Source organism: Phycodurus eques, chromosome 13 (genome assembly GCF_024500275.1).
Source record: "Phycodurus eques isolate BA_2022a chromosome 13, UOR_Pequ_1.1, whole genome shotgun sequence".
In the NCBI taxonomy this organism is placed as follows: domain Eukaryota; kingdom Metazoa; phylum Chordata; class Actinopteri; order Syngnathiformes; family Syngnathidae; genus Phycodurus; species Phycodurus eques.
The window spans coordinates 16,349,461-16,374,043 of record NC_084537.1 but is presented as its reverse complement, the minus strand read 5'-3'; the positions used below and the strand labels follow the sequence as shown (position 1 = coordinate 16,374,043).

The 24,583-nt window shown below is 42.4% G+C and overlaps 1 protein-coding gene across 1 annotated transcript in view; it reads left to right on the top strand.

Annotated features, from left to right (window-relative positions):
• Window positions 1-2,586: 2,586 nt before the first annotated feature.
• Window positions 2,587-24,583, top strand: part of ptch2 (patched 2) — a 39,719-nt gene continuing 17,722 nt past the window's right edge. Inside the window, exons 1-8 of the mRNA XM_061693779.1 lie at window positions 2,587-3,110; window positions 5,467-5,659; window positions 19,712-19,901; window positions 19,987-20,056; window positions 20,149-20,240; window positions 23,521-23,629; window positions 23,713-23,799; window positions 23,881-24,002. Of these exons, the coding sequence (XP_061549763.1) occupies window positions 2,961-3,110; window positions 5,467-5,659; window positions 19,712-19,901; window positions 19,987-20,056; window positions 20,149-20,240; window positions 23,521-23,629; window positions 23,713-23,799; window positions 23,881-24,002 (1,013 nt within the window). The 5' untranslated portion in view covers window positions 2,587-2,960. The remainder of the gene's footprint in view (window positions 3,111-5,466; window positions 5,660-19,711; window positions 19,902-19,986; window positions 20,057-20,148; window positions 20,241-23,520; window positions 23,630-23,712; window positions 23,800-23,880; window positions 24,003-24,583) is intronic.

The window sequence follows — 24,583 nt, the reverse complement described above, 5'->3', positions numbered from 1 at the left end:
TGACCGGGAACTGTCCCGACGCTGTCCGCACAGACGTCATGCGATTGTACCACTACAGCTCCGGTAACTTCAGACACTCACATGCATATACAATGGTGCATTGAGATACGAGTGACCTGACAATTATTATTTTTATTTTTTCTAAGCTACAAGCTATAGTATGACCTTTTGGGGGAGGGGGGCTTTGGGTTAAGAGCAAAGGTTTGAGATACGAGCCCTATATTGCGGCACTGAACTCAACTCACTTCACAATAAGTAGCAGTTTAACAGACAGTCAACAATTCTTCCCAAAAGGCTTCATGCTGTTTATTGCCAGCGCCAGATGACGTTTACTATCAAACTAGATACAAAACAAAAGAGAATTACATGGTGTGTATTTACATTGTATTTTAGTGTGTATTTACATTGTATTTTAGCTATTGTCTGAGGTACATGTGAGCTAATTTTTTTATTGGCTATTGCACAGACTTCGTGATAACGATGCCTTCTGCCCTAACTGGTAGAAAGGCCAAGCCAGTGAACGTGCGCGGTCCCCAAACGCGCAGCTGTCACTAGTGAACCAACACCTAAATCCAATTACCCCACATCAGCTTCCAATCGTTTTTAAGTCAAGCAAAGGGGCTCAAATTATCACCAGGTGCCTGACAAATGTTCTGTACAGCAGCACCGCTCGCCCTGTGAGAACGACCCTGTACTATTGTGACATGTTTGTTCACCCTCATACTTTTTACGTAGCAAACCACACTTTTAAGCTTTTTTTTTTTTTTTTTTGTGGTGGTGTAGGGGGGGGATTATAAAGCAGTTTTGTCTGGGAACCTGCTTTCCAGGCTCATGTGAGCTCCTTTGTGAACTCATGAAATCATGCATGTCAAGACGTGGAAACGTTCCAACGAGTGCCACTCTGAACCAAGCAGCCACCACTAAGAGGTGAAAAAAAAAACAGGATACACGTGCGTTATAAGTCGTGATGTTTTAATGTCACGACAGTATTATGAGAGCTGAACTTAGTGCTGACACTTCTTCGCATTAATGCTTTTTGTGTTTTGTTTTTTTGCAAACAGCAAAGACTTGTGGGTTGATAAAAGAGGAGGGATGCATAATTGTGGTTGTATAGTTGCCACACTATAATTGTTTTAAGATATATTATCTGCATGTGCCATAAAAGTTCAATCGGGTTCCAAAATTAAAGTTATTAACAGTTTCCGCCAACCCTAAATAAGTCCTTTTGAGTTTAGCAGTAATATAGTACTTTATGATCCATTTATCTACTGATCAGTCACAATAAAATGCTGATATTGCACAAATGTAGCATTAGATAGAAATACAACTGTATTCAACACACAAAATGCATATAGGAGCATATCCTGTGCTCGGCAAACACGTGCGTAACCTAAAGGACGAGATATTTTACATTACAATGGAATAACTTCCACAAAGACTCACTTTATGCTAATAAATGGCACTGAAGTTGCCAATTTATGTTGGTCATGGTAAAAAATTTTTGCCTGCGGTCATGTTGGGTTTGGTTTTTCAACTAGAATTGACAAATAGCGTGAGCCTTATGGGAATAATGTACACGAACAGGCAATACTGTGCACAAACAAACCAAAATGTCCACAAACTGGGAATTCTGTAATGTACACAAGCAGGGAATAATGTTCTCAAACTATGGGAATTGTGTACACTTGTGGAGTGATGTGCACACAGTGGGAATAATGTTCACAAACTGGGAATAATGTATATAAACAAGCAATAAAGCGCACAAACTGGGAATAATGTACACTCATAGAGAATAAAGTGCACCAACAAAAAAAAAAAATAATAACGTAAGATATCATGGAATAATGTGCACAACACTGGTAGGTAGCCACTCGAGTTCTGCCACCTGAAAGTATCCTGGAGCCTATTGTTTGCAAACATTATGAAAAGGTCTATAACAGGGAATAATGTATTCAAACTGGGAATTCTGTATAGTACAGGGAACAATAATAGGGAATAATGCACACTAATAGAGAATAATGTAACGGAATAATATGTGCAAACAGGGAATACTGTGCACGAACACTTAACGATCGCGACTTAGTGTGCACAAACTCTAAATCAAAGAAGTAATAGGGAACAATACCAAGGAATAATGTGCACCAAAAGGGAATGATGTACACTAACATGGGAAACTAACTGGGAATAATGTGGCTCAACTGGGAATTCTGTGTACAAACAAGGGAATAATGTGCCCAAGCATGCAGTCAGCAAGCAAGCGTGCGTGCGTGCGTGTGCGGGTTTTATTGAAAGAGATTCTCTCTCTCTCTCCCGCTACCTCTTTTCCTCCCCCTTCTCTCTCCTCCCCTCCCAGCCCAGGCAGCAGCAGCAGCAGCAGCCTGGGTGGTCTCCCCTCTCTCTCTCTCTCTCTCTCTCTCTCTCTCTCTCTCTCTCTCTCTCTCTCTCTCTCTCGCTCCACTTTGGTGAGCTGTTGCTTAGCAGCTAATAATAGGCGATGTTTGCAAAGTAATTTGCCTCTTCCTCGGCCAATGGGAGCCGCGGCACTTTTCCATCAAAGCTCCCTTTTCAGGATTTACCGAGAGGCGAACTCGTCCAAACGTTGCCGCAGCGCGATCGGAGGTAGACGTGACGCGCGACCACCAGCAAGACCACCGCTACAGCTACTACCAATACTATCTGAGACGCTGGTTTTTTGTTTTTTTGTTGTTGTTTTTTTTGTGCGTGTGTACGTTTTTTAACAACTCCGCGATCGAATGACGACTGGAGGATCTTTACGGATTTGGGCGCATAATGTTGGGATGGAGTTTGGCGACTCGTTCGGCTCCACGGAAGACTAGCAGGACACTTTCTTCCAACTCGTCGGCGCCGGACGCGCTCCTCTCCCATGTTGGATTACTGCGGCGCTCTGTGAAATCGCAGCCGCTTTGTGTGTCGCTTCGCCCCCCAAGTCTGTTCGGACCATGGCCTCGGATAGCGGGGTCGCAGGGGCCGGTGTCTTCGGAGAGTTACCCCCGAGCTACGCGCGCTCACGGCCGGCCGCCGACGCCGACGCGCTCCGGAGACCCAGCGGCTACTGTCACGCCGCTTTTGCACTTAAACAGATCTCAAAGGTGATCAGCCAGGATTTAGTTTACAAGGGCACTTGTTGTTGTTGGGGTTCGGTGTTTAAAGACGATGTAGTCTTTAATTGGGGCTCTCAAATCCAGACCTGTGGTAGCCAAACATGCAAGAAGTCTCACGTATGGATGACAACGTTTGACTTTTTGGTGTCAAAGTTTGAATTATTTGTGTGGTTAGTATTTCATTACTTCATTGAACTTACACGAGTTAAGGGATTTTGTTTACGAGGGCAGCTTTTTTTTTTGGCTTCCAAAGGTTTTGAACTTCCAATAAGTCTCATAAATGGAAGAACTACAATTAAAAAAAATTCAATATTGACTTTGCATTAGCATTACTCAATTTATATAAGGGATTTTGTTCACAGAGCCAGCTTTTTTTTGTTGGAGAGGTATTTTAGGAGTCTGTAGTACCTAACTGGGGGTCCCAAAACCAACCCTGTGGGTGTCAACCTCCAAGAAGTATGGCTGGACTACACTTGGATTGACTTTTTAGTTGCTTTAGCATCAACTACATCAAATTAAGGGATTCTGTTCACTAACTAGCTTTTCTTTTTGTGGTGGGGTGTTTTAGGAGTGTACGGTCCTTTGTTGGGGGTCCCAAAACTTCAACTTACGAGTTTAAGGGCTAACTAGAGCACATTAGGAAAGCCAATCAGTTTCAAGAAGCACAGATGTCTCAACCGTTTAGTACACCATGTTTGTAAATGAATGATTTAACAGGGTTTTGTTGTGGTAAATCTCAAACAAAAGGTGTGCTGTTGCACAGGTGAGATGAAGATGGAAATAGTAGAAATAGCAATCATCATTAGGTCAGGGTTCATATTTTAAAAACTACTGAGTGGCCAACAGAAATGCAACATGTGCTGCATTGGTGGTTAAAGGGTTATTGTAGGGTTGACTCGCATTCCCATTCCGTGTTGTTATAATGTCACACATCCTCGTTTTCCCGAGCGTGTGTTTTTGGCTTCAAGCAGCCCCTCAGAGCAGCACGCCAGGCTCTTGTTTGGAAATGCGGTGGGTCCTGTGAAGGAATTCACTGATTGAGTTTGATCTGACAAAGCATCTTTTCGGACCGCCCGGATGCTTGGATGGGGTTCAGCGCCGCGGAGAGGAGGGAGGGGGGAGAAAGAAACACAGCGGTGACAGCGCTCGCAAGCAAGCATTTCAAGCAAATATGCACAAAATCTGCCAAGATAGATGAGCTGCAAGCTTTGTTTTGAATATGTAGAAATGTTTGTCAGCAGCTTGATTATTGTGGAACAGTTGTGACTTCGTGTGTAAATCGAAGACATTCGGAGCCCTGACGTTGGCCGCCGAATCGTCTTAATTGCGTTGCGTCATGGGAGATCCTGCCTCAGCTTTGGACCCGGTTTACGTGATGGATACTGGGCTCCGACAGCCGCGGATTGCTCCTAAACTCTGCAGCGCTTAAGCACCATGTGAAGAGCTGTACAAGGGTTGAAACTGGCAGAGGTGTCAAACTTGTTTTCATCATGAGGCACTTTGTAGTCAGAGTTTCCCTCAGAGGGCAGGTCATAAAGGGGAAACTGCATAAATGTACAGTATATTGCACAATAATATTAGGTGTGTAATGGAAGGCCAAAAATCTAGCAGAAGCTGAGCTGCACTGTGTTTGTTTACAGATAAGACATGTTGTCCCTTACTCATGGGCTTTTTTGAGGCACCCTGGGGGCCCCAGGTAGATTGGTCCATGGAGGCTTCCCCAAGAAAAAAGCACAAAAAAAAAAACAGGATGATGTATAAGAAATGACATATTTTATTAAATAATTGACACTGAAAGCAAACTTTACATACATTGTATCAATAACTAAAGTAATAAATCTGAAATCCCCAGTTGGAAGAATCCTGGTGTGTCATTGCAGTGTCTATGGGGTTGTCGTTGATCTGGGCCAATATCAGCCGTCTCTCAAGACCCCCTACTAGCCACCGACCAGCAACAGCTAGTAAGGGGCCCATGCGGGGGATTCCCGACACATTGTCTTTGTTGTGTCTGAAGCAGCGCCGTTGTTTTGTCATTGATACGGGCCAATGCAAGCCGTCTCTCGGGGGCCCCTTCGGCTTGGGGCCCCAGGCAATTGCCTGCGTTGTCTGGCCCTTTGAGCTATCTCTGCCCTTTATATGTTCTGTCTGGGAACCCTAATAATCGCCATGTCATATTACACAATTATCCCTGGGTTTGGTAATGGTCATTTTTATGTCTATAATTGAACAGAAGTCAAAGAATTGTAGGAAGCTTACCGCAGGCCTTGAGTTTGACATCTGTGGTTTAGCGTATACATCATAATTCTGACTGTCCTTTCCTCCCACCCGCTTACTTCCACTCCAGGGGAAGGCGGTAGGTCAGAAAGCTCCCCTGTGGATCCGCGCCAGGTTCCAGGCCCTCCTGTTCTCTCTGGGCTGCCACATCCAGAGGCACTGCGGGAAGGTGCTCTTTATCGGACTCTTGGTGTTCGGGGCCCTCTCGGTGGGACTCCGAGTGGCCGCCATTGAGACGGACATCGAGCAGCTGTGGGTGGAAGGTCAGTTGAATCATTTTTGGACGAAAAAGCGACACCGCCGTGCTTCCTGGGTTGGTTTATTGATCTTTGAGCTGTTTGGTGTTTTTCACCAATGGTTGCAAATGGGGGCTTTAATGGTAACTGAGAGCTGGTGTCATCTCAGTTTATTGGGATGGCACATTTGGTGTCACATGTTGACAGGCTTACTCTCTGTTTGGTTAAATTACAGGGGGGTCCTCGGTTTACGACAGAATTCCATTGCTAGCGGCGACATAAGCCGGAACGCACTAACCTGTGCCAACGCAGTCGTAAAGTGTTGATTACAGTAAATACTTGTTTGAAAAACACTTCTAGGCCATAAATATAAAACATTCAAATGAAAAACAGTAAGTTAGGGTGGTAACTGAGCATGCCTTCCTGTACTGTATTCGTATACCGCTGCACAAACTAGTCCATTGCGTTCATAACCTAAAAGGGTCGTATGTCTTAACCCATGGTAGTATACAGGTGAGTCCTTAGTGTACGATGTGGTAACCTACGTTAACGCAGTAGTAAAGTCGGAATTACAGAAAATATTTGTATGAAAAACACTTATAGGCCTTACATGTGAAATAATCAAATCTAAAAACAATCGTTTCATGATGACTGTGCTTACCTTCTTGTGTCAGGTGAAAATGTATTGTTAAACCGCGCCGTAGTCTATCACTAGCCTACAGTATGCTAACACACCAGTTGTTGTAAGTTGCAATTACGGCAGATATTTGTTTGAACAACACATCTAAACAGTAAATATGAGACAACTGTATGACAGTCAGTTTGGGTGATAACCATGCGTACCTTCTTGTGCCGTTTGACCACGTATTCTTACGCCACATTGTACAACCCCGATTCCAATGAAGTTGGGACGTACTGTTAAACATAAATAAAAACAGAATACAATGGTTTGCAAATCATGTTCGACCTATATTTAATTGAATACAATACAAAGACAAGATATTTAATGTTCAAACGGATAAACTGTATTATTTTTAGCAAATAATTATTAACTTAGAATGTTATGGCGGCAACACGTTCCAAAAAAGCTGGGACAGGGTCATGTTTACCAGTGTGTTACATCACCTTTTCTTTTAACAACATGCAATAAACGTTTGGGAACTGAGGACGCTAATTGTTGAAGCTTTGTAGGTGGAATTCTTTCGCATTTTTGCTTGATGTACAGCTTCTGCTGTTCAACAGTCCGGGGTCTCCGTTGTCGTATTTTACGCTTCATAATGCGCCACACATTTTCAATGGGAGACAGGTCTGGACGGACTGCAGGCAGGCCAGTCGAGTACCCGCACTCTTTTACTACAAAGCCACGCTGTTGTAACACGTGCAAAATGTGGTTTGGCATTGTCTTGCTGAAATAAGCAGGGGCGTCCATGAAAAAGACGTTGCTTGGATGGCAGCATATGTTTCTCCAAAATCTGTATGTACCTTTCAGCATGAATGGTGCCTTCACAGATGTGTAAGTTACCCATGCCATTGGCACTAACACAGCCCCATACCATCACGGATGCTGGCTTTTGAACTTTGCGTCCATAACAGTCCGGATGGTTCTTTTCCTCTGTGGCCCGGAGGACATGACGTCCACAATTTCCAAAAACAATTTGAAATGTGGACTCGTCGGACCACAGAACAAGGTCATGGGCATTCAATGTTAGTTTTCGGCATTGCCGCTTACATGCAGTGATTTCTCCAGATTCTCTGAACCTTTTGATGATATTATGGACCGTAGATGATGAAATCCCTAAATTCCTTGCAATTGTACATTGAGGAATATTGTCCTTAAACTGTTCGACTATTTCCTCACGCACTTGTTCACAAAGAGGTGAACCTTGCCCCGTCTTTGCTTGGTGAATGACTGAGCAATTCATTGAAACTCCTTTTATACCCAATCATGGCACCCACCTGTTCCCAATTAGCCTGTTCACCTGTGGGATGTTCCAAACAGGTGTTTAATGAGCATTCCTCAACTTTCTCAGTCTTTTTTGTCACTTGTCCCAGCTTTTTTGGAACGTGTTGCAGCCATAAAATTCTAAGTTTATGATTATTTGCTAAAAACAATCAAGTTGATCAGTTTGGTCATTAAATATCATCTTTGTAGTGTATTCAATTAAATATAGGTGGAACATGATTTTCAAATCATTTTATTTTGTTTTTATTTATGATTAACACAAGGTCCCAACTTCATCAGAATTGGGGTTGTAGTCTACCCCTAACCAACGCTAATGCAGTAGTAAAGTCATAATTACAGCAAATATTTGTTTTAAAAGCCTTTCTTGGTCATAAATATGAAATAATCAAATGAAAAAGAATCAGTCTATGTGACAACTGAGCGTACCTTCTTGTGCCAGGTGACAACGTATTCTTACGCCGCTGCGCAAGCTAGTTCATTGCAAATATGATGTGTAGTTGTTTTTTCGGGATGGCTATTTGATTACATTTCCTTGACTGACTACGATCAACTGATTGATCAAGTGTTACCTTTCTTACACATTGTACTGTTTGGAAACAAATAGGAGAATCTCCCTGTAATGCTGTGAGCTCAGTGTCAGGCCTTGGATGTGGATGGAGCTCAACTTCCCACAGCTGACGTCATGTTGGCACCTCTTTAGACAGCAAATTAGTGGAGACGTAATCAGCGGTTCACTCCGTTTGGCCTCAATTTGCATCAAGACACGATTCATCAACAATCAGTTCTTAATTGATTATGTAGTCGGAATGATTTCATCTGTGTCTATTAGTATTAGGAGCTCATGTGGAGAGTGGTCGTGTTGCACCTCGGGCACGCTATCTTCAGTTTAGCCGCCGCTGGGTTTTAGGTCAAAGTTATCTGTACGTTATTTTTTTTTCCAGGGGCAGAAGCAGCTTTATTTGGTTTTTCACACTGGCCAAAATTCCTTTTAAACCCCCAGGCTTTCAGTGTCGGGGCTGATCCCTGCAGCAGATGGACTGTGTGAATGGTTAGCCATCTTTGAGAGAGGAGGAGGAGGGTAGTGGACGGGGGTGTCAGACCCCCCCCATCCACACACACACACACACACATACACACACTCACTCACTCCCTCCTCCCCTACAGCTCCCTGTGTGGTCCCTAACTATTCTTGGATTCCATTCAACAAGAGGCGAGGCAGGCAGGCAGGCACCCCCCCCTTAAACCACCGCCTCCTGCCCTACCTCCTCCTCCTAGAAAAAAATCTGAGTGAATGCATCTGAAGTTTACCCACCTGTTTTGCACGCTCTAAAAGCGCCACAGCAGTTGGTGAATATAAACAGACCCTATAGGGCCTTTTTCGGCCCACCATGTCAGCGTAGGACGGGGGGGTCAAGACGGCTCTGGCCTGAGCGGAGCTGGAGTCACGCACTCTTGATATTTACTAGTTTAATTTCGATCTTTTTAGCCTCAGCATATATTCATTATCAGCAGCGCAACAAAAGTAGTCCCTGCCTCTTTTCCCTTTCACTTCTTAATAGTGTAAAGATTCCGGATTACCTTTTGAGCTAATTGGCCAGGCCACGTTTTTTTTAAAGGAGATGTTTAGACGTTTGTGTGCCAGTTGTTTTGCTGTGGGACTGAAGGAAGGAACAGGGCAGTGAGGAGGGAGAGTGTGGTAGTGTGTGTGTGTGTGTGTGTGTGTGTGTTGGGGAGGGGGGGGGGGGGTTAAAAAGGAATGCTGTGCCTGTAAGAGGCCGTGGCCAAGTTTCTAAAGTTTCTGCCTGCCTTGTTTCCACCAATAGCCCATTCACAAAGCTGCTAGGGGCCTCAATGGAGAGTAAAGTGGTTGTGGGACAAGGAGAGGTTAGTTCTCACACGCACAAATTTGAGTAAACACTCGCACGGCAGCACACAAACCGCAAAACAAAAGGACACTGACTGATAAGACGGGCGATATCTCAGTGCAGGGCTCAAATAGTTTAGTTTCGCTTTTGGGAAATTAGACACTTTTAGGAGGCGTGTAGGACTGTTTGTAAAATAATAGCCAAAATAAATGAATAAATGTGTGAATGTGGAGCCTTTCTTTGCAAAAAAATGTAAAGCACTAAATTGAGTAGTAATTAAAAAGTGCCTTTATTTTAATTAGAAAAAAATCTCATTCATATTATATTTAAATATGTTGTAATTTTACATAAAGAGAATAAGTACATTAAAATGTGTCAGATATTATGGTAACATGTATTATTTAAAATATATATATATAGCATTATAAGGCAAAATATGTCCTTTTTATTATTGTTAAAATTTATTATTTTCATACAAATTTTTTTTTTCATTTAAATTATATTCATATATTGTAATTTTACTTTGAAAATAAAATTAAATGAAAATATGCAATTTGAAGGAAATACGTACATAATACATGACATTTTAAGAACACTATTATGGACTTTGACCTAAAAATATATTATTTGAATACAACATAATTGTATTTAATGTCATTCATTGTTTTAAATATTTATTTTTTGTTATAATTATACTTAAATAAATTATACAGTACAAATAAAATAAAAAAATGTCAGATAGTATGCCTAAATATTGCATTTTTAAGAAAACTAGCCTTTTAAGGCAAACTATATAGCATGATGATGATGATTATTATTATTATTATTATCATTATTATTAAAGACAAAATATTTTAATACAAACATTTTAAAACGATAGCCTGACTTGTCTGTTGTGTGTGTGTGCGTTTCTTGAAATTTCAGGCTTCCTCCCACCTCCAGGAGCGTCTTTAGTCTTCACACCTGTGTGGTAGTATAAGGGTGTTTAGTCTGATGAGGGGTTTAAGGACAACAGAGAAAATATGACAGCCACATCCATAATGTTTGCATACTGTAAACAATCTTTACCCCGCTTTCACGTGTGAAATTTGAGCTTGGCAACATGTGACCAAGCCAGTATTGTCCTTGAAAAGGGGGTAAAAGTGGGGTAGTAAAAAAATAAAAAAAAGATGCAGGAAGAGGAGAGTGATGGGAGTAGACGCCCAGGAGGAGCAGGGGGTGGTTGAGACAGGAAAGACTGGAAGTTTATGACCCGCTGACACATTTTCGCCTTGCCTTGTCTCATTTTTAAACATTACGATCCTGTGAGTGGTGAGGTGTTGCTATTGAAAAAAAAAAACATCTGTGGAGGTTAAAAAAAAGGAGAGAAAAAGCCTCAGTGTTTCTGTAAACAAATGCTTCCGAGCTGAGTTTTTAGGTGAGCCGTGACAGCCGCGTTCAGTGATTCCAACTGTCTAAACAAGAGTGCAGGGGAGAGAAGGCCGAGCAGGCGCACCACATGTCCCATAAAGAGGATGGGAGAGCTGGGAGTTGGGGTCTCATGACCACAGTAATGTGCAGTACAGTATAGTAGCATCCAAATGAGGCTTGGTGAAAGAAAATACAAAGAGAAAACACCTCAGAGTTTGCACAAAGGAACTTTTTTTGGAGGGGGGTTTGTTTTTTTCCACTCTAAACAAACCACAGCAGGTAAGTGCTACAATTCATCTGTGCGCACACAGCGGCCTAGTTCGGATGGAGAAAGGGCGCTCTATGAAGCATTATTGGAGGTGAATAGTGCGCGCTGGGTGCACCAGCTAGATAAATAAACTCCCAGTGCTCAGGGCCCGGGACCTCACTGGTAGAGAGAACAAACAAGAGCAGAGTCAACCTGGGTCACCTCCAAATGTTTATTTCACCCCCCCCCCCTTTTTTTTTTTTTTACACTCCATCCTTCAGCCCGAGTCACACCTTGCCTTTCTCAGCATCCCCCCCAAAACAGGACCACCCCTCAAGTAAATATCACACCGTGCAACTTTAGACGTGTTAATATGACAAGACACACTCTCTCTGCTTGCCTTAATGGATCACTGAGGATAGATTGGGACTATAACAATGAATGATAATGTCAAGTGTGAAATGATTAATCAAATAACTTAATAATTCGATTACAAAAAAATGGAGGGGAAGCAAAATCTCTCCACACGGACTAATGTTACTGCCGTAGCACGCATCACTCTGCATGTGGAGAAATAAGTTGGCGTGATTGCGGCGAGCCAAGAGGAAAGAGTGCGTAAAAGTCAAGAGAATGCCCAAAGTTTGGTATCATGTTACACTTTAAAAAAAGATTAAGTGCAATGTGCACAATCACAAACACAGAAGGTAACATATCGATGTTACCTAATTTAATATAGCCTACCATCGCTAGTTAGAACGTATTGCAATGCTTCCGCAAGTGACCAAGTATAGACACAGCAAAGGTGCACTTGCAATCACTTTATTGAACAAACAATCAGAAAAAACAAACACATAATAAGTGATTTGTGTGCTGAACTCCTGTTTCAAGCTGAATAATGCTAATATTAGCATAGCATGGATGTAGCTCAAGTGTCATGCTCTTTAATTGAGATAGAATCAACAGAACCTCAGCTGGCCACAGCCGACTAATGGTCTCCATTTTGAGAGCACGGTGCAGAAGTGTTTAACATTTCAGTCTTACCGTTCAAGGTTTGAATCTTGGCTCTGGCATTCATCTGTGGCGTTCGCATGTTGCGTGTGTTTTCTACTGCTGCCTCCCACGTCCACAAAAACATGCATGTTAGCTTCATTGAATGTGAGTGGAAATGCTTGCTTGTCTATATGTGCCCTGCGACTCTGTCCAGGGTGGACTGAGCGTCTTTCACCAAAAGTCACCTGGGATAGGCTCTGTCTCACCCGTGACCCTAGTGAGGGCAAGCGCTATAGATAATGGATGGATGGAATTATGATATGAAGGTTCTAAACTCCTGTTTCCACACAGGATGTAGCTCAATTTAAACAGATGATGTCTTGTGTAAACTTCTTCAGACAGCGAAGTAGTTGAGATTCAATAGCATCTCTGCTGTTTGTGGCCATGTAGAGCAGTTCAACTATCAATTACATATAGTTGGCATAATTGTAGATTAATAATCCATCAGTCGATTATCCCCGAATACTTCCCGCATAAACCCTGTGATTGACTGGCGACCAGTCCATGGTGTACTCAAGCTCTCGCCCAAAGGATAGGAGAAGGGCTAGGCTCATCCTTGACCTGGGGCAATTCTAGAATCAGAGGTTTAGGTGTGTTGCGCTCCCGTCAAGGCAAGATGCATTTCACTGATTTGTACATTTTACTATTCAGTAGTACCTTGGCTTTAATATGATCACCTGTACATGACACAACAACTAACCTCTCATTGCAATTCAAACAGAGGACAGTGCTACTGTCTGTCCACCTGAACCGTTTAATAGCTAGAAAAACCATAAGCTAACTCCTATCTAACAACATAAAGAGTGACCTACGATGAAGTGTAGCAAAAATGAGGACTGGTACTTATGCCATATCACTGGAAGGCAGCATATTTCTCTGTGCAGGTAGAGCACAGAGAAGTGGAAGAGATCGGGTGGAGCAAACCATTTTTGAACAGGAGGGTCCTGCATTTTTGTTGTTAAAATATTATGTTTCAACCAAGTCCTGTAAGGTTTTACAATGTTCTAGGTTGTTTCAAAATGGCGTGCAATTCAATGTTTTTGGGATCTCTCAAGTTTTAGGGGTGTTGAGATTCATTTAAGGGGTGTCCCAGCACCTACCAAAATGGGCTAAAAATGCCTACACCCTCAACCCTGAACAGGATAAGCGCTACAGAAAATGAAAACAAAAAAAGTGTAATGTATATATTCTCCTACTATTTTTGGATTTGGAAAAGCGGCATAATGAAAACTCAATCAATATAGGGCGGCATCCGTTGTTTCTTTGGCTGAGGAGCCAACCCTTTTGTCTTTGCCATGCACAGCATAAAGCGACACCAGTCTGCACCATTTTCCGCCGTCTTTACATCGTGGTCATATAAAACTTAGATGTGGAGGGACACTGGACGCTCTCTTGGTACTTGTAAGAGAAAGAGTCGGGGGGTTAAAAAAAAAAAAAAAGAAAGAGAAATTATTCCTGGGCTCAATAAATTCATTTCTGCTTTGAATGAGACCAGCAACGTGGAAAAAGTTTGCTTTTCAGGCTGGGATGAATGTATGTTTCAACCACACATTAAGCAGTATTAGCGGTCAGTGGAGTGTCTAATGTGACTATTTTTCACAGTGGCCAACACTGGCCACGATTAGCATAATTAGCAGAGGCAAGCCTATACATATGGAAATGAAAAGTGCCTAAATGCCAGCCCCGGTGGAAATTTATGTGTGGTGGCTAACACCGCTGGCACATCTGAATAGAATGTAAGTGAAACAGATTTTTTTTATGTTGCTTTCTGTTTTCTACTGGAAACACAGCTCTTTCTCACGTACACGTATCGCTTATTTTGTTTTAATTCTTCAACTTCTAATATAATCCAACAATAGGTAAGTATAATACAGAAGTAGACAAAAAGCTCATTTTGATAAGTAAGATAGCTCTAAGTGCCAGCTTGTCTCTTTTTTTTTTTTTTTTGTGCCCCCTCCTAACCTCCCATTCCCACTCCCACAGTCGAGTCTGGCATTGTTTTACAGGCTGGGAACGTTTTGGTCCATTTGCTTTTTGTTGTGATGAAGGGAAGAGGAAAAAAACAAAACTCCCGCTTTATTTTATTCTGCTGTTTGTTGGGAAACATCTGAAAGAAATTGAAGGGTTGACGGACAACAAAAGGGTGGTGCATTGGGAGTGGAGCTGCACTCTGGAGGGGTCTGCCCATCTGCTAGGGGCAGCACAGTTAAGGATGTGTGGGACAGGCTGGACTGGGCCAATCCTGGTTATGGTTAGTCCACATGTAACAAATGTTTGATTGGCCAAGAGAGTTGACTTCCATCCATCCATTTTCTATAGTGCTTGTCCCTCATTAGGGTCAGGGTGCAGGGTGCCCTGGAACCTATCCCAGCTGACTTTGGGTGAGAGGTAGGGTACACATTGGACAGGTTGCCAGTCAGTTGGTCACATAAGGACAAACAACCATTCACACATTCACACCTATGGACAATTTAGAGTATTCAATCCCAGCTGACTTTTTGGCGAGAGAAGCTGGGTCTACATAGATGGAGTACAGTCCTTGGCTGCCACCAAGTGATGCTATGCTAACATTATCATCATTACACTCAATACAACACTGGCGTCAAAGTTTAGAATCGCATGCATGATTAATATTCCAAATATGGTCCTATAGCCGTCCCTACTCGGTCGCTTGACACTTGTGTAACAGGTTAAAAAAAAAGAAAGAAAGCCCACGTCACTTTCAGCCCTCCTCTTCTCGGGTCTTCCTCCAGAACAGCGTGGGGCCTTTCAGAGGCCCCCCCTAATCCAGCTAATCTACCACGCTGAACTTTGAAGGTGGCCTGGCCTGACCCAGCGTGGCCTGGAACAGGGGACTAAGGGCCTGTACGCCACCACAAGAGAATAGAATAGAATAGGTTGCCTCTGCTCTGTCCCGTAAAGCCTCATATATATATTTGCCTCAGTTTGGGAAATCTCAGCTTTAAGAGGAAGGGAAGGGTCACGACGAGAGGAAATGACTGAGGTTGCTGAAGTCCAGCGTTTACCCCAGGCCACACACGTTCATCCAAACATTAAGTCTGTACGACCCAGAGTCATGAAGCCATGTCAGGGCTTGTTTTGACATCTCAGTGTTGTAACTCTGCTCGAGACGGTCAAAGAATGACAATGTTGTTTTCTGGCTTTTTTATTCATCTTTAATCATGTTGCCCACCACAGCTTAATATCTTAACTCCCTTGTAGTAAAATAAGCATCCACTTGGGCGTTAAAATCCCTAGTCTCCTGACTCAAAGATGTTTTGTTTTTTTCTTTTAAATACCTTCTGAGGAGAAAATTTTCCAAGGAACGGTCTCTTTAAGGTTGCAGTCCACAGATTGAGTGCTAGGAGAGGCTGAGGGGGGGTGCACGACTGCGAAGAAAGACGAGAGGAGACTCAAAGAAAAGACAAGTGGTCCATCTGGGGCCGAGCCGGAGTGAGCGAGCGCGGTGGTTTGTGAAGTTGAGGTGTTTGGGGCCGGACCAGGGGAAAGAGCGCGCGCGAGAGCAAAAGAGCGATAGAGAGAGGAGGCGAGAAGGAGAGAGGAGGGCGGATCGGGCCGCCTGGGTGGTCCAGATGGGAGGAACAAGACACAAATAGCTATAATTTACTTCAGGAGGCCTGTAATTACAGAGCCAAAGTCTCTCTCGCCGAAGCCACCCAGTTCCTGTTGGGATCAAAAACCCCAACGCTGTAGAGGTTAACATACAAAACGTCAAAAAAGGTTTTAACAGATGTCAACGGAAGAAGTTAAATTTTGTCTTTTACACATTGGGATGTAGCCATAGGTCTCTGAGTTTAGGCCATTACAATCAATTCATTGATTTATTAAGATTGGGTGGAGTTATTGATTATTTGCATTCTGAAACAAATTAGGCATAAACTGATTTAATCACAATTAGTTTGCTTTCTAAGACCTTGTACACACATTAGGATTGTTGATACTGTATGTTACAGAACCCACACATGAAGATAAAAAGTCAGGCATTTGACAGTTTTGAACGTACTGTATGTGGTGTGCTTACATAAAGATTCTCTTCCACCACTGATCTAGAAGCCTGTCTTTCAATACAGAAATCTTGCATGATCAAAGTTGATCTAACAAAAATTAAGAAGAAGAAACATAGCAACATCTGGGAAACACAAGACACAACATGGCCGAGGACACACGAGAGGTGGGAATGATGGTGGTCTTGGAACTTTTTTTTTACGGAAAAATGCCGAACTAAGAAGAAGAAAAGACCGTGGAAAATAATCCTGGAGACAGCGTGAAAGCGGGCTTTATAGTCTTTTGAGCGAGCTAGAAGTGAGTTCTCAAATTAAGATAATGGCTGATGTTATTATCCTAGTAACACAGTAGCATGTTTGTTTTAGTTACCTCCGCGTCATTCCATTTCACGTCACATTTCACAGTCATGACTCGGGAGTTATCAGCTTTTCCCACACACAAAGATTTTTGGTCGTAAATATTAAACGCATTTAACATTTGTCGGCCCTGACCTGTTTCGGACCCTATTATCGGGACAAATTCACTCTAAACACAGCTCAGACCACAGGATAATCTTAGAAGGTTTGGTTTGGTTGGGAAGGGGTAAAATCGGGGCAAAAACAGCTTGATTATCTCTGTGTCCCAGGCCTACAATAGCATACATGGCATCTGTTGATCATCGCTATGGCACAACTCCTCCGGCCAGCATTATTCTTCTCAGTGTAACACTGGCTTGGAAACAGGAGTTCAGAAGATTCAGTGAGTGTGTTATTTTGAAAAAAACAATTGTTTGTTTGTTTTTCTCTGGCAGATTCCCTAGTAAGAATTTGTCAAAGTACAAGTCTGGAATTCACCCAAAATAGCTGTCTCAAACCAAAATGGACGACTTCCTGTTCAATTCCGGGCATGGGTCCTTGAGACATTTTAATGTGTTCAGCTACAATAGATATGTCCACCGATTTTCATGTTGATCAGTGAAACTGGCGCTGGGGGCTAATTTCTAACTTTCAGTTGGGGACATGCATTTTAACCATTTTAACCATGATCCACACGCCTGAAAAAGCGGTGCCATTTTGAATATATTGAGGGCCCCCAAAAAGGTGATCCAAGAGGGCCACCAAAACAAAGCAATTTCAACAATTATATATGTATTAATAATGTACCGTTCTCCCTGTGTGAGCACCGGTTAGACCAAATGCGATCTGTCAGGAAATGACCTAAACTTTTACTGTTGCCGTTCTCTCCAAATGAAAACATCTATGTCAACATTGGGAGGAATGTCCATTTGGGGGATGCACTGAGCTCGACACCGGCGACTGCAAATAAACGAGGTGATGTGATATCCTCCGCCCCCACTTGCAGCGAAGGTAATTAAAGCCTTGAAAGTGCGGTATAGGAATATTGGAACCCCCTCCCCTCCCCGAGGTCCAACTTGGATCTCAGACGTTCATAGGCCTCGTCGTTTGTTTTTACTTTTGCTCCCCATCAATTACAGGCTGCATAGAGTAGGTGCACAGCACACTAGTGTACACTGAACCCCCGTTAATCGCGAGGTACATGTTCCAGCCCCACCTGCAATAGGTGAAAATCTGCAATATAGAGACATAGTTTTAGTTCTTTTGCATAGTTTTACTGCTTTCACATGCTTTATACATTTTAAAAAGTGATTAGAACACACTTAAACTTACTAAAAGACACTTTTTAAAAGTTATTTAGCACCAGTTCTCACTTTCTTGCTGTCAAGAAATGATCGTATAGCATCACTTTGAAGAGAGGAAAAGAGATTCTGTCTCACACCTTATTGGTCACTCCCAGTTGGAAGTTTACTATGAAATGGACACGAAACACGATAATTAAACACTGTATAAAAACTGCAAAAATGTTCAACCAAATGGTATACTTTGATCTAACTAAAGTCAGCTAGCTTAATGGTAGCATAAAATGCAAAACACACAAATTAGCATAGATGTTACCATAATGATAAACCTTCAAACAGCTGCTATAACACAGCTTTAACACACCCGGAACAGCAACCCACACAAAGAAAGTATACAACAAAAAAGAATTAAATCTTGTACTGTACAATATATTTAAATACCAAAATGTTCAGCCAAGCCATATAATTTTGTCTAACAAAAGTACGCTAGCTTAACGCTAACATGTAGTGCGAAACACCATGGCACGGAGTCAAGAGATACATGCCCACCCTTTTGTTGCCCAGGATCGAGTACAAAGCCGTGAAAGTGACTACAAGAGTGACAAGAGTTAGAATTAAGGAGGAGCTACTTTTTACAAAGCTTCCCACATTCCCCCCTTGAATCTCCTCACGGCATTGTCATGTAGCGGGACAGCGAGAGAGGGGCAGACGGGCCCTCTGTGATCCGGCGTGGCATGTTTCATGTCCACTTGGCACGGGCACAAATCCCCTGGCTGGCAAACTCTTTTCAGGGCAACCTCTTGTAATTAGGAGGCTGGAGCGTATATGGCGCGCACACACACACACACACACACACACACACACACACAGCAAAACACAGCATTCCTCTTCTCCTCTTTCAACCCCTGCTCATCTTACTCTCCTCTTTATCGACGTCTCTCCGACACAGCGTCTTTAACAAATCAATTTACTTGACTTTATACGGTTTTATGTCCTGTGCACAGCGATCTGCAATATGCAGCCTTGAAGGCAGCCATTAGAGCGTATTGCAATATTTTGTCTTTTAATAGCGTTTGTGACTTTTTATAAATCCATCCATTTTCTTTAGCGCTTATCCTCAATTCTTTTTCATCATGCAATGTTGTTATAATGCTACATCCCTGACAATGACATTATTAGATTTAATTAAATGTGACTGACTTTCATTTACCAGTGCATTATTTTATTATTACAAGTATTAATATCTTTGAATACGATACAGTACTTGTTTTTTTATCCAGTATAAAGAGGTTTTATTGTCTATTTATTTATATTATATGTATGTTGTTATTATGATTATATTATGATGTACTATCATATGGTTCCCCAAATAGAACAAAGCCCTCGTTCTGGACAAATTGTCACTATTTCACTTATGTTTTGTGCGTGCGCCTTTGCCTCTTAGCTGAGTATCTTAAGTCCCGCTGTAGATAAGCATAGGATAAAGACAAATGAGATGATTTTTCATGGATTTGAACTAGTCGATGGTATCTGCCATGCTGCGTGGGATGGTGAAGGGATGTGGAGGATTAATCTTAACTTTTTTTTTTTAAGTAACTGGGCACATCTGTTTCACAGAAGGAGCCAATGTGAAGCTGCATTAGTCATTTCTTTTGGCCAGACGCTGCGTTGTGTGAAGTGCCTTCAAAACCAACACTGGCGAGGGCCAAGGGCGTTGCTCGATATACACGTGCGCGTGCGTTCATGCGCAAATATATGAACACACTTTTTTCTAATACGGCCAAATGTGTAACATTGATGGATGGCTGCAGTGATGTGTGAATACAAAAGATGAACTGCATAGGTAAAGGATCCTTTTTTTTTTTTTTTTCCCCTCCCAAAGCTGGTAGCCGGGTGAGCCAGGAACTTCACTACACCAGGGAGAAGCAAGGCGAGGAGTCCATATTTACCTCACAGATGCTCATCCAGACCCCCAAAGAACGGGGCACCAACATTCTTACCCAGGAGGCTTTGCTGGTGCACATGGAAGCCACACTGTCTGCCAGCAAGGTCCAGGTGTCACTGTTTGGAAAGTAAGTGGAGAGTTTCATGAGCAAGATCTTGTGTTTTGTTTGATAAAAATAGTTGATTTCATTTGTTTTGTGTTTGCTCCCATAGGTCATGGGATCTCAACAAAATATGCTATAAATCCGGGGTCCCTATAATTGAAAATGTCATGATTGAAAGGGTAAGTTTCAGCATTCTTTAATAATATTATTTTGACCAATTTAACATTTCCTCTTGATGCGTGTGTAATTGTTGATGTTTTCCCATTCCCAGATGATTGACAAGCTATTTCCTTGTATGATCATCACCCCGTTGGATTGTTTTTGGGAAGGGGCCAAGCTACAGGGAGGTTCCGCCTATTTACCGTAAGTGATGTAATACTCGCACTACTTACTTATTTTAGGGAAAGCATCTTTTTTTATTCGAACATTTACGTTAATGAGTGACATCACTGGGTGAAGTCACGACAGCTAATGCTCATTAGCCTGCCAGAGTTAGCTCACCGCCTAAAAGCTAAAACATGAACACTTTTTTTTTTTTTTTTTTTTTTTTTAAATTCCAGCAACAGATAAGACAGTAAAATGTTCATTTCTCTGTCATTCTTTACTGCATGTTCACAGTTATGAACTGCATCACCAAGTAATGGGACCTAACATCTTAGTTCGTCTGCCAAAGTTAGCTCATAGTCCCACAGTTCCGAGACAATACTTTTTATTTTAATCACAGCACCAGTTTACCAAGGCTAAATATCAAATATTAATCCTTAGTAATGTTAATTTCTTGGTCATTTTTATATACACATTTAAATACATTACACCAGCTTAGCTAACACCTGCTGGCCTGTTAAAGTTAGCTCATAGCCTACCGTGACTTTTTCATCACAGCAACAGGTTGCTAAGGTTGGAAAATGTTCATTTCTCAATCATTTTTTTCATTGGACATTTACAATAATGAGCTACATAACCAAGAAATGGGACTTAATATCTTAGCTAATGGAAGCAAACATTTAGTCTTAAAGCTCACATGAAATTCTTTTTATTGTAATCACAGCTATAAGTTGCCAAAACAGTCAAGTCTTCTTCTTCTCCTTCTCCTTCTCTGTTAGCTGACACTCATTATCCTGCCAAAGTTAGCTCCTAGCTAGTTAGCCAATATGTATTCATCACTTTTTTATGTGTATTTATCTGTAATTTGCTGTAACTCCCTTGTATATTAATGTAATTTAGAAGCAGAGGGGAGCTACTTTTGTAAGCATAGTAGATGACAAGCAATAGTTATTTTCTTGATGCATTGCAGCCATGTTAGACAGCCTCTGGAGGATGGTAAATGTAAATTTCTTTCACTTGTATAGCGCTTTTCTAACTTCGTGGTAGTCAAAGCGCTTTAGCACTCTCGCCTTATTTACCTACTGATGAAGCAGCGTCAGGAGCAACTGGGGGTTCAGAATCTTGCTCAAGGACACTTCGACAGGGTCACAAGGGCATGTGACCCTGTCGAACACTCTACCACCTGAGCCATGCCGCCTCCGTAGCAAAGACTTTTTTGGGGTGATGTTCATAACCTTTACCACACGCTGGACGGAAAGATACACTCAGGGTGTCAGTGGGAGCTGTGACTGACAGCGGCGGTCAGTAATAGAGTTCTTTTAGGGCCCGGGCTGTGGTGGTGGGGGGTGTCCTGACAGGGAAATTCAAAAAGAGAAAGTGAGGCAGTGAGGAAGAGATGGTGGGCTTGTAGAGGGAAGCAGGGTGGGGTGGCGGTGGTGGTGGTAGCAGGGGAGCCCTTTGGATCAGACAATGGTAAGCATTCTTTCAGTTTACGAGTGAGTGTCCATCAGTGCAGGGGCCCCAGTGGAGGGATGGAGGGAGGGAAGTTTGGGAGTTGGGGGGTGCCCCGGCTTTGTCAGCTCACGGCTAACACTTGCCATTCTCATGGTAATGCCCCCGCGCTCCCAGCTCCCCAAGTTGTCCAACAAATAAAATGGGCCGCATTCAAACCTCAAGTCCCTCAAGAAAGACACAGAGAGGCAACAAGATGGTTAACAGTGGAGTCTGGGGCGTTTTTTTTTTTTTTTTTTACCCTCCTTTTCCAAAGGTTCTCGAGAGCCAGAAGTGATATTTCAATTGAGCGCTTCATTTATAAAAAAAGTCTGTACAGCCGAGCTTTCTTTGCAAATTTGTTTATGTTCCCGTCAAGGGCCTACGTTGTTATGTTCTCCCACTCCACTCAAGAGGGCCAAGTGTTCTGAATGTGCCGCACTCTGCCATCTCGGCATCTGTTGTTATTTATTTATTATGAATTGTTTTTGCGCGGAGGATTTGAGGATGGGGAGTCCAGCCACGGTTGTTCCTCTTACGCATCATTTCTGCTGAAACACAACAACAACAAAAGGGAGACAAAAAAAAATGCGTGACAACAGAGAGCAGTAATCTGAAAAAACAAAAAGGGGCCATGATAGATTCAATCAGTATTTTTTTGCACAGTTTTGTGTGTGTGTGTGTGTGTGCATGTGTGTGTGTGTGGCTGTACTGTAGAAACGGTCCTGACACAGAATGTGGTGGACAAAGTCAACCAAGCAATATTCTGAGGTAGAGTTGTCCATCCAAAAAGTTAGCGCCAATTAAGCATATTAATAGCATCAGTATTACTTGTTAGGAAAAAACAAAATCTCTTAAAAGTACGACTGTCATACAAACTAGCACAACAAAACCAAAGTGAGCTAATGAGAAAGCATTGTGAAAATTTATATATATATATATATACACACACACACACATAAAGAAGTCAAAATGGGAAATAATTCAAGAATAAACCTATGTAGAGAGTTAAAGTTAAAGTGACTAAATAAAGGTCGTACCTCAATAAATGTTTAAACACAAACCGTTCTTGAAGATAATATGCAAATGTTTTTACCTAACCTCAACGTTAAATACAGCTGAAGCAACTGTACAGGATTTTAAAAAAAAAATTTAGGCCACTGTAATATTATGCACAATTCGAACATTTATTTCAGTGATTATTTTGTCGACCACTAGAGAGAGCCTGCATACCAGGATTAACCATACTTTGAAAATTGCTGCTTTAAGACAGATAAAGTGGTATCGGGGTGTTAATTTAATAACACAGAATTTTCTTGCCTGTTGTGGTGAACACAATTGTCGCAGTCCGACAAGTATTTTGATATAAGTATCATGCAATGCTTTCTTGCTACGTAAGAGCACACACAGTTCCGTCAACATCGTGTCTCCACTGTTTTTTTTTTTGTGTGTAAAATGGCAACTTGGGATACTTTGGGATTCTTCCCAGAGTTTAAGCGAAGGTAGTTGAGCGTTGAATTGAACTTTTGACTGTATTTTTACCCCTCTGTGTGGAGGTGAAACATATCAAGATGTTTGGAAGGCAGAGGTAATTGTTATGACTCGGTGCAGGGCACTGAGGATTGGAAGCCACCATGCCTTTCCCCTGGGCATTGTGGCAGTGTGAAATGGGATAATAAAGGCCATTTTATCCTGTATCTGCTGAGGGGAGGGGAGCGATCAAGCGGACTGAAACAGTTTTTCCTTAAACAGAGTGCACAAAGCGTTTGGTTTTGTAGCTCTTGGGATGTGTTTGGGTTGGTGTTGATCATCAATGGTTGCTCCGCAGGGGTATGCCAGACATCCAGTGGATGAATCTGGATCCAGTCAAGCTCATGGAGGAACTGAGTCAGTTCACATCCCTGGAAGGATTTAAGGAGATGTTGGACAAAGCCCAGGTGGGATTTCGCTTTACTTAATAGGATCTCTGTGACTTACCCTTATGGTTTCATGCATTAACTCCTTTTGTGCGATTCTGCAGGTGGGCCACGCCTACATGAACAGGCCGTGTCTGGACCCATCGGATCCCGACTGCCCTCTCAGTGCTCCTAACAAGGAACTATTAGAGGTATGGCTGCACCCAACACATTATTCACCAAGAGGAAGTACATGATCCAAGTGGCTCATCATGTTTCTTCTTCCCTTGTAGCCTCCTGACATCACCGGACACCTCCAAGGCGGTTGCCACGGTTTTAGCCGGAAGTTTATGCACTGGCAGGAGGAGCTGATCCTGGGCGGGCGCATGAAGAACACCCAAGATGCTCTGACGAGGTAAGCTTGGCCTCCTACTAGGAGTTCTTATTTTTAGGCGCAGGTGAAAACGCCCAGCAGATGTCCCGTCACTGAGTCCCGTGACTGCGGAATCCGCTTCAACCCCGTAAAAACCCTTGATGACACATGCTCGGAATGCCTCATACCAAGTGGGATCGCTTCCCTACGTGACCCTGCTGCAATGTAGGCCAATTAAAGATGACTTACTGCCACATAAAGGCCTTCCATCGAACATTTAGTGTAAGCCAGTGATTCCCAGCCACATTTAGTTTGCCATGAGAGATCATCAGGTGCCATGGGAAATTATCCAATGCCACTTAATTGGTGCAAAAGGTACAACAAATAATGTATCTTTGATCATCTGTCTGTGCCAGTGACATACATTGACAGGCAGAACAATAAAATGCTCCACCACACATCATCATTATTTCAGTATACATTGGCACATTAACATACGAGTGCCCTAATTTAAGATTTGTTTCCGTTACAGAACCATTGCTAGGTCGATTTTTGTTGTTGTTGTTGTTGTTGTAGTTGCAAGTGTCAGTGAGCTGTTGCTGGAGCAAAGTAATACAATAAAA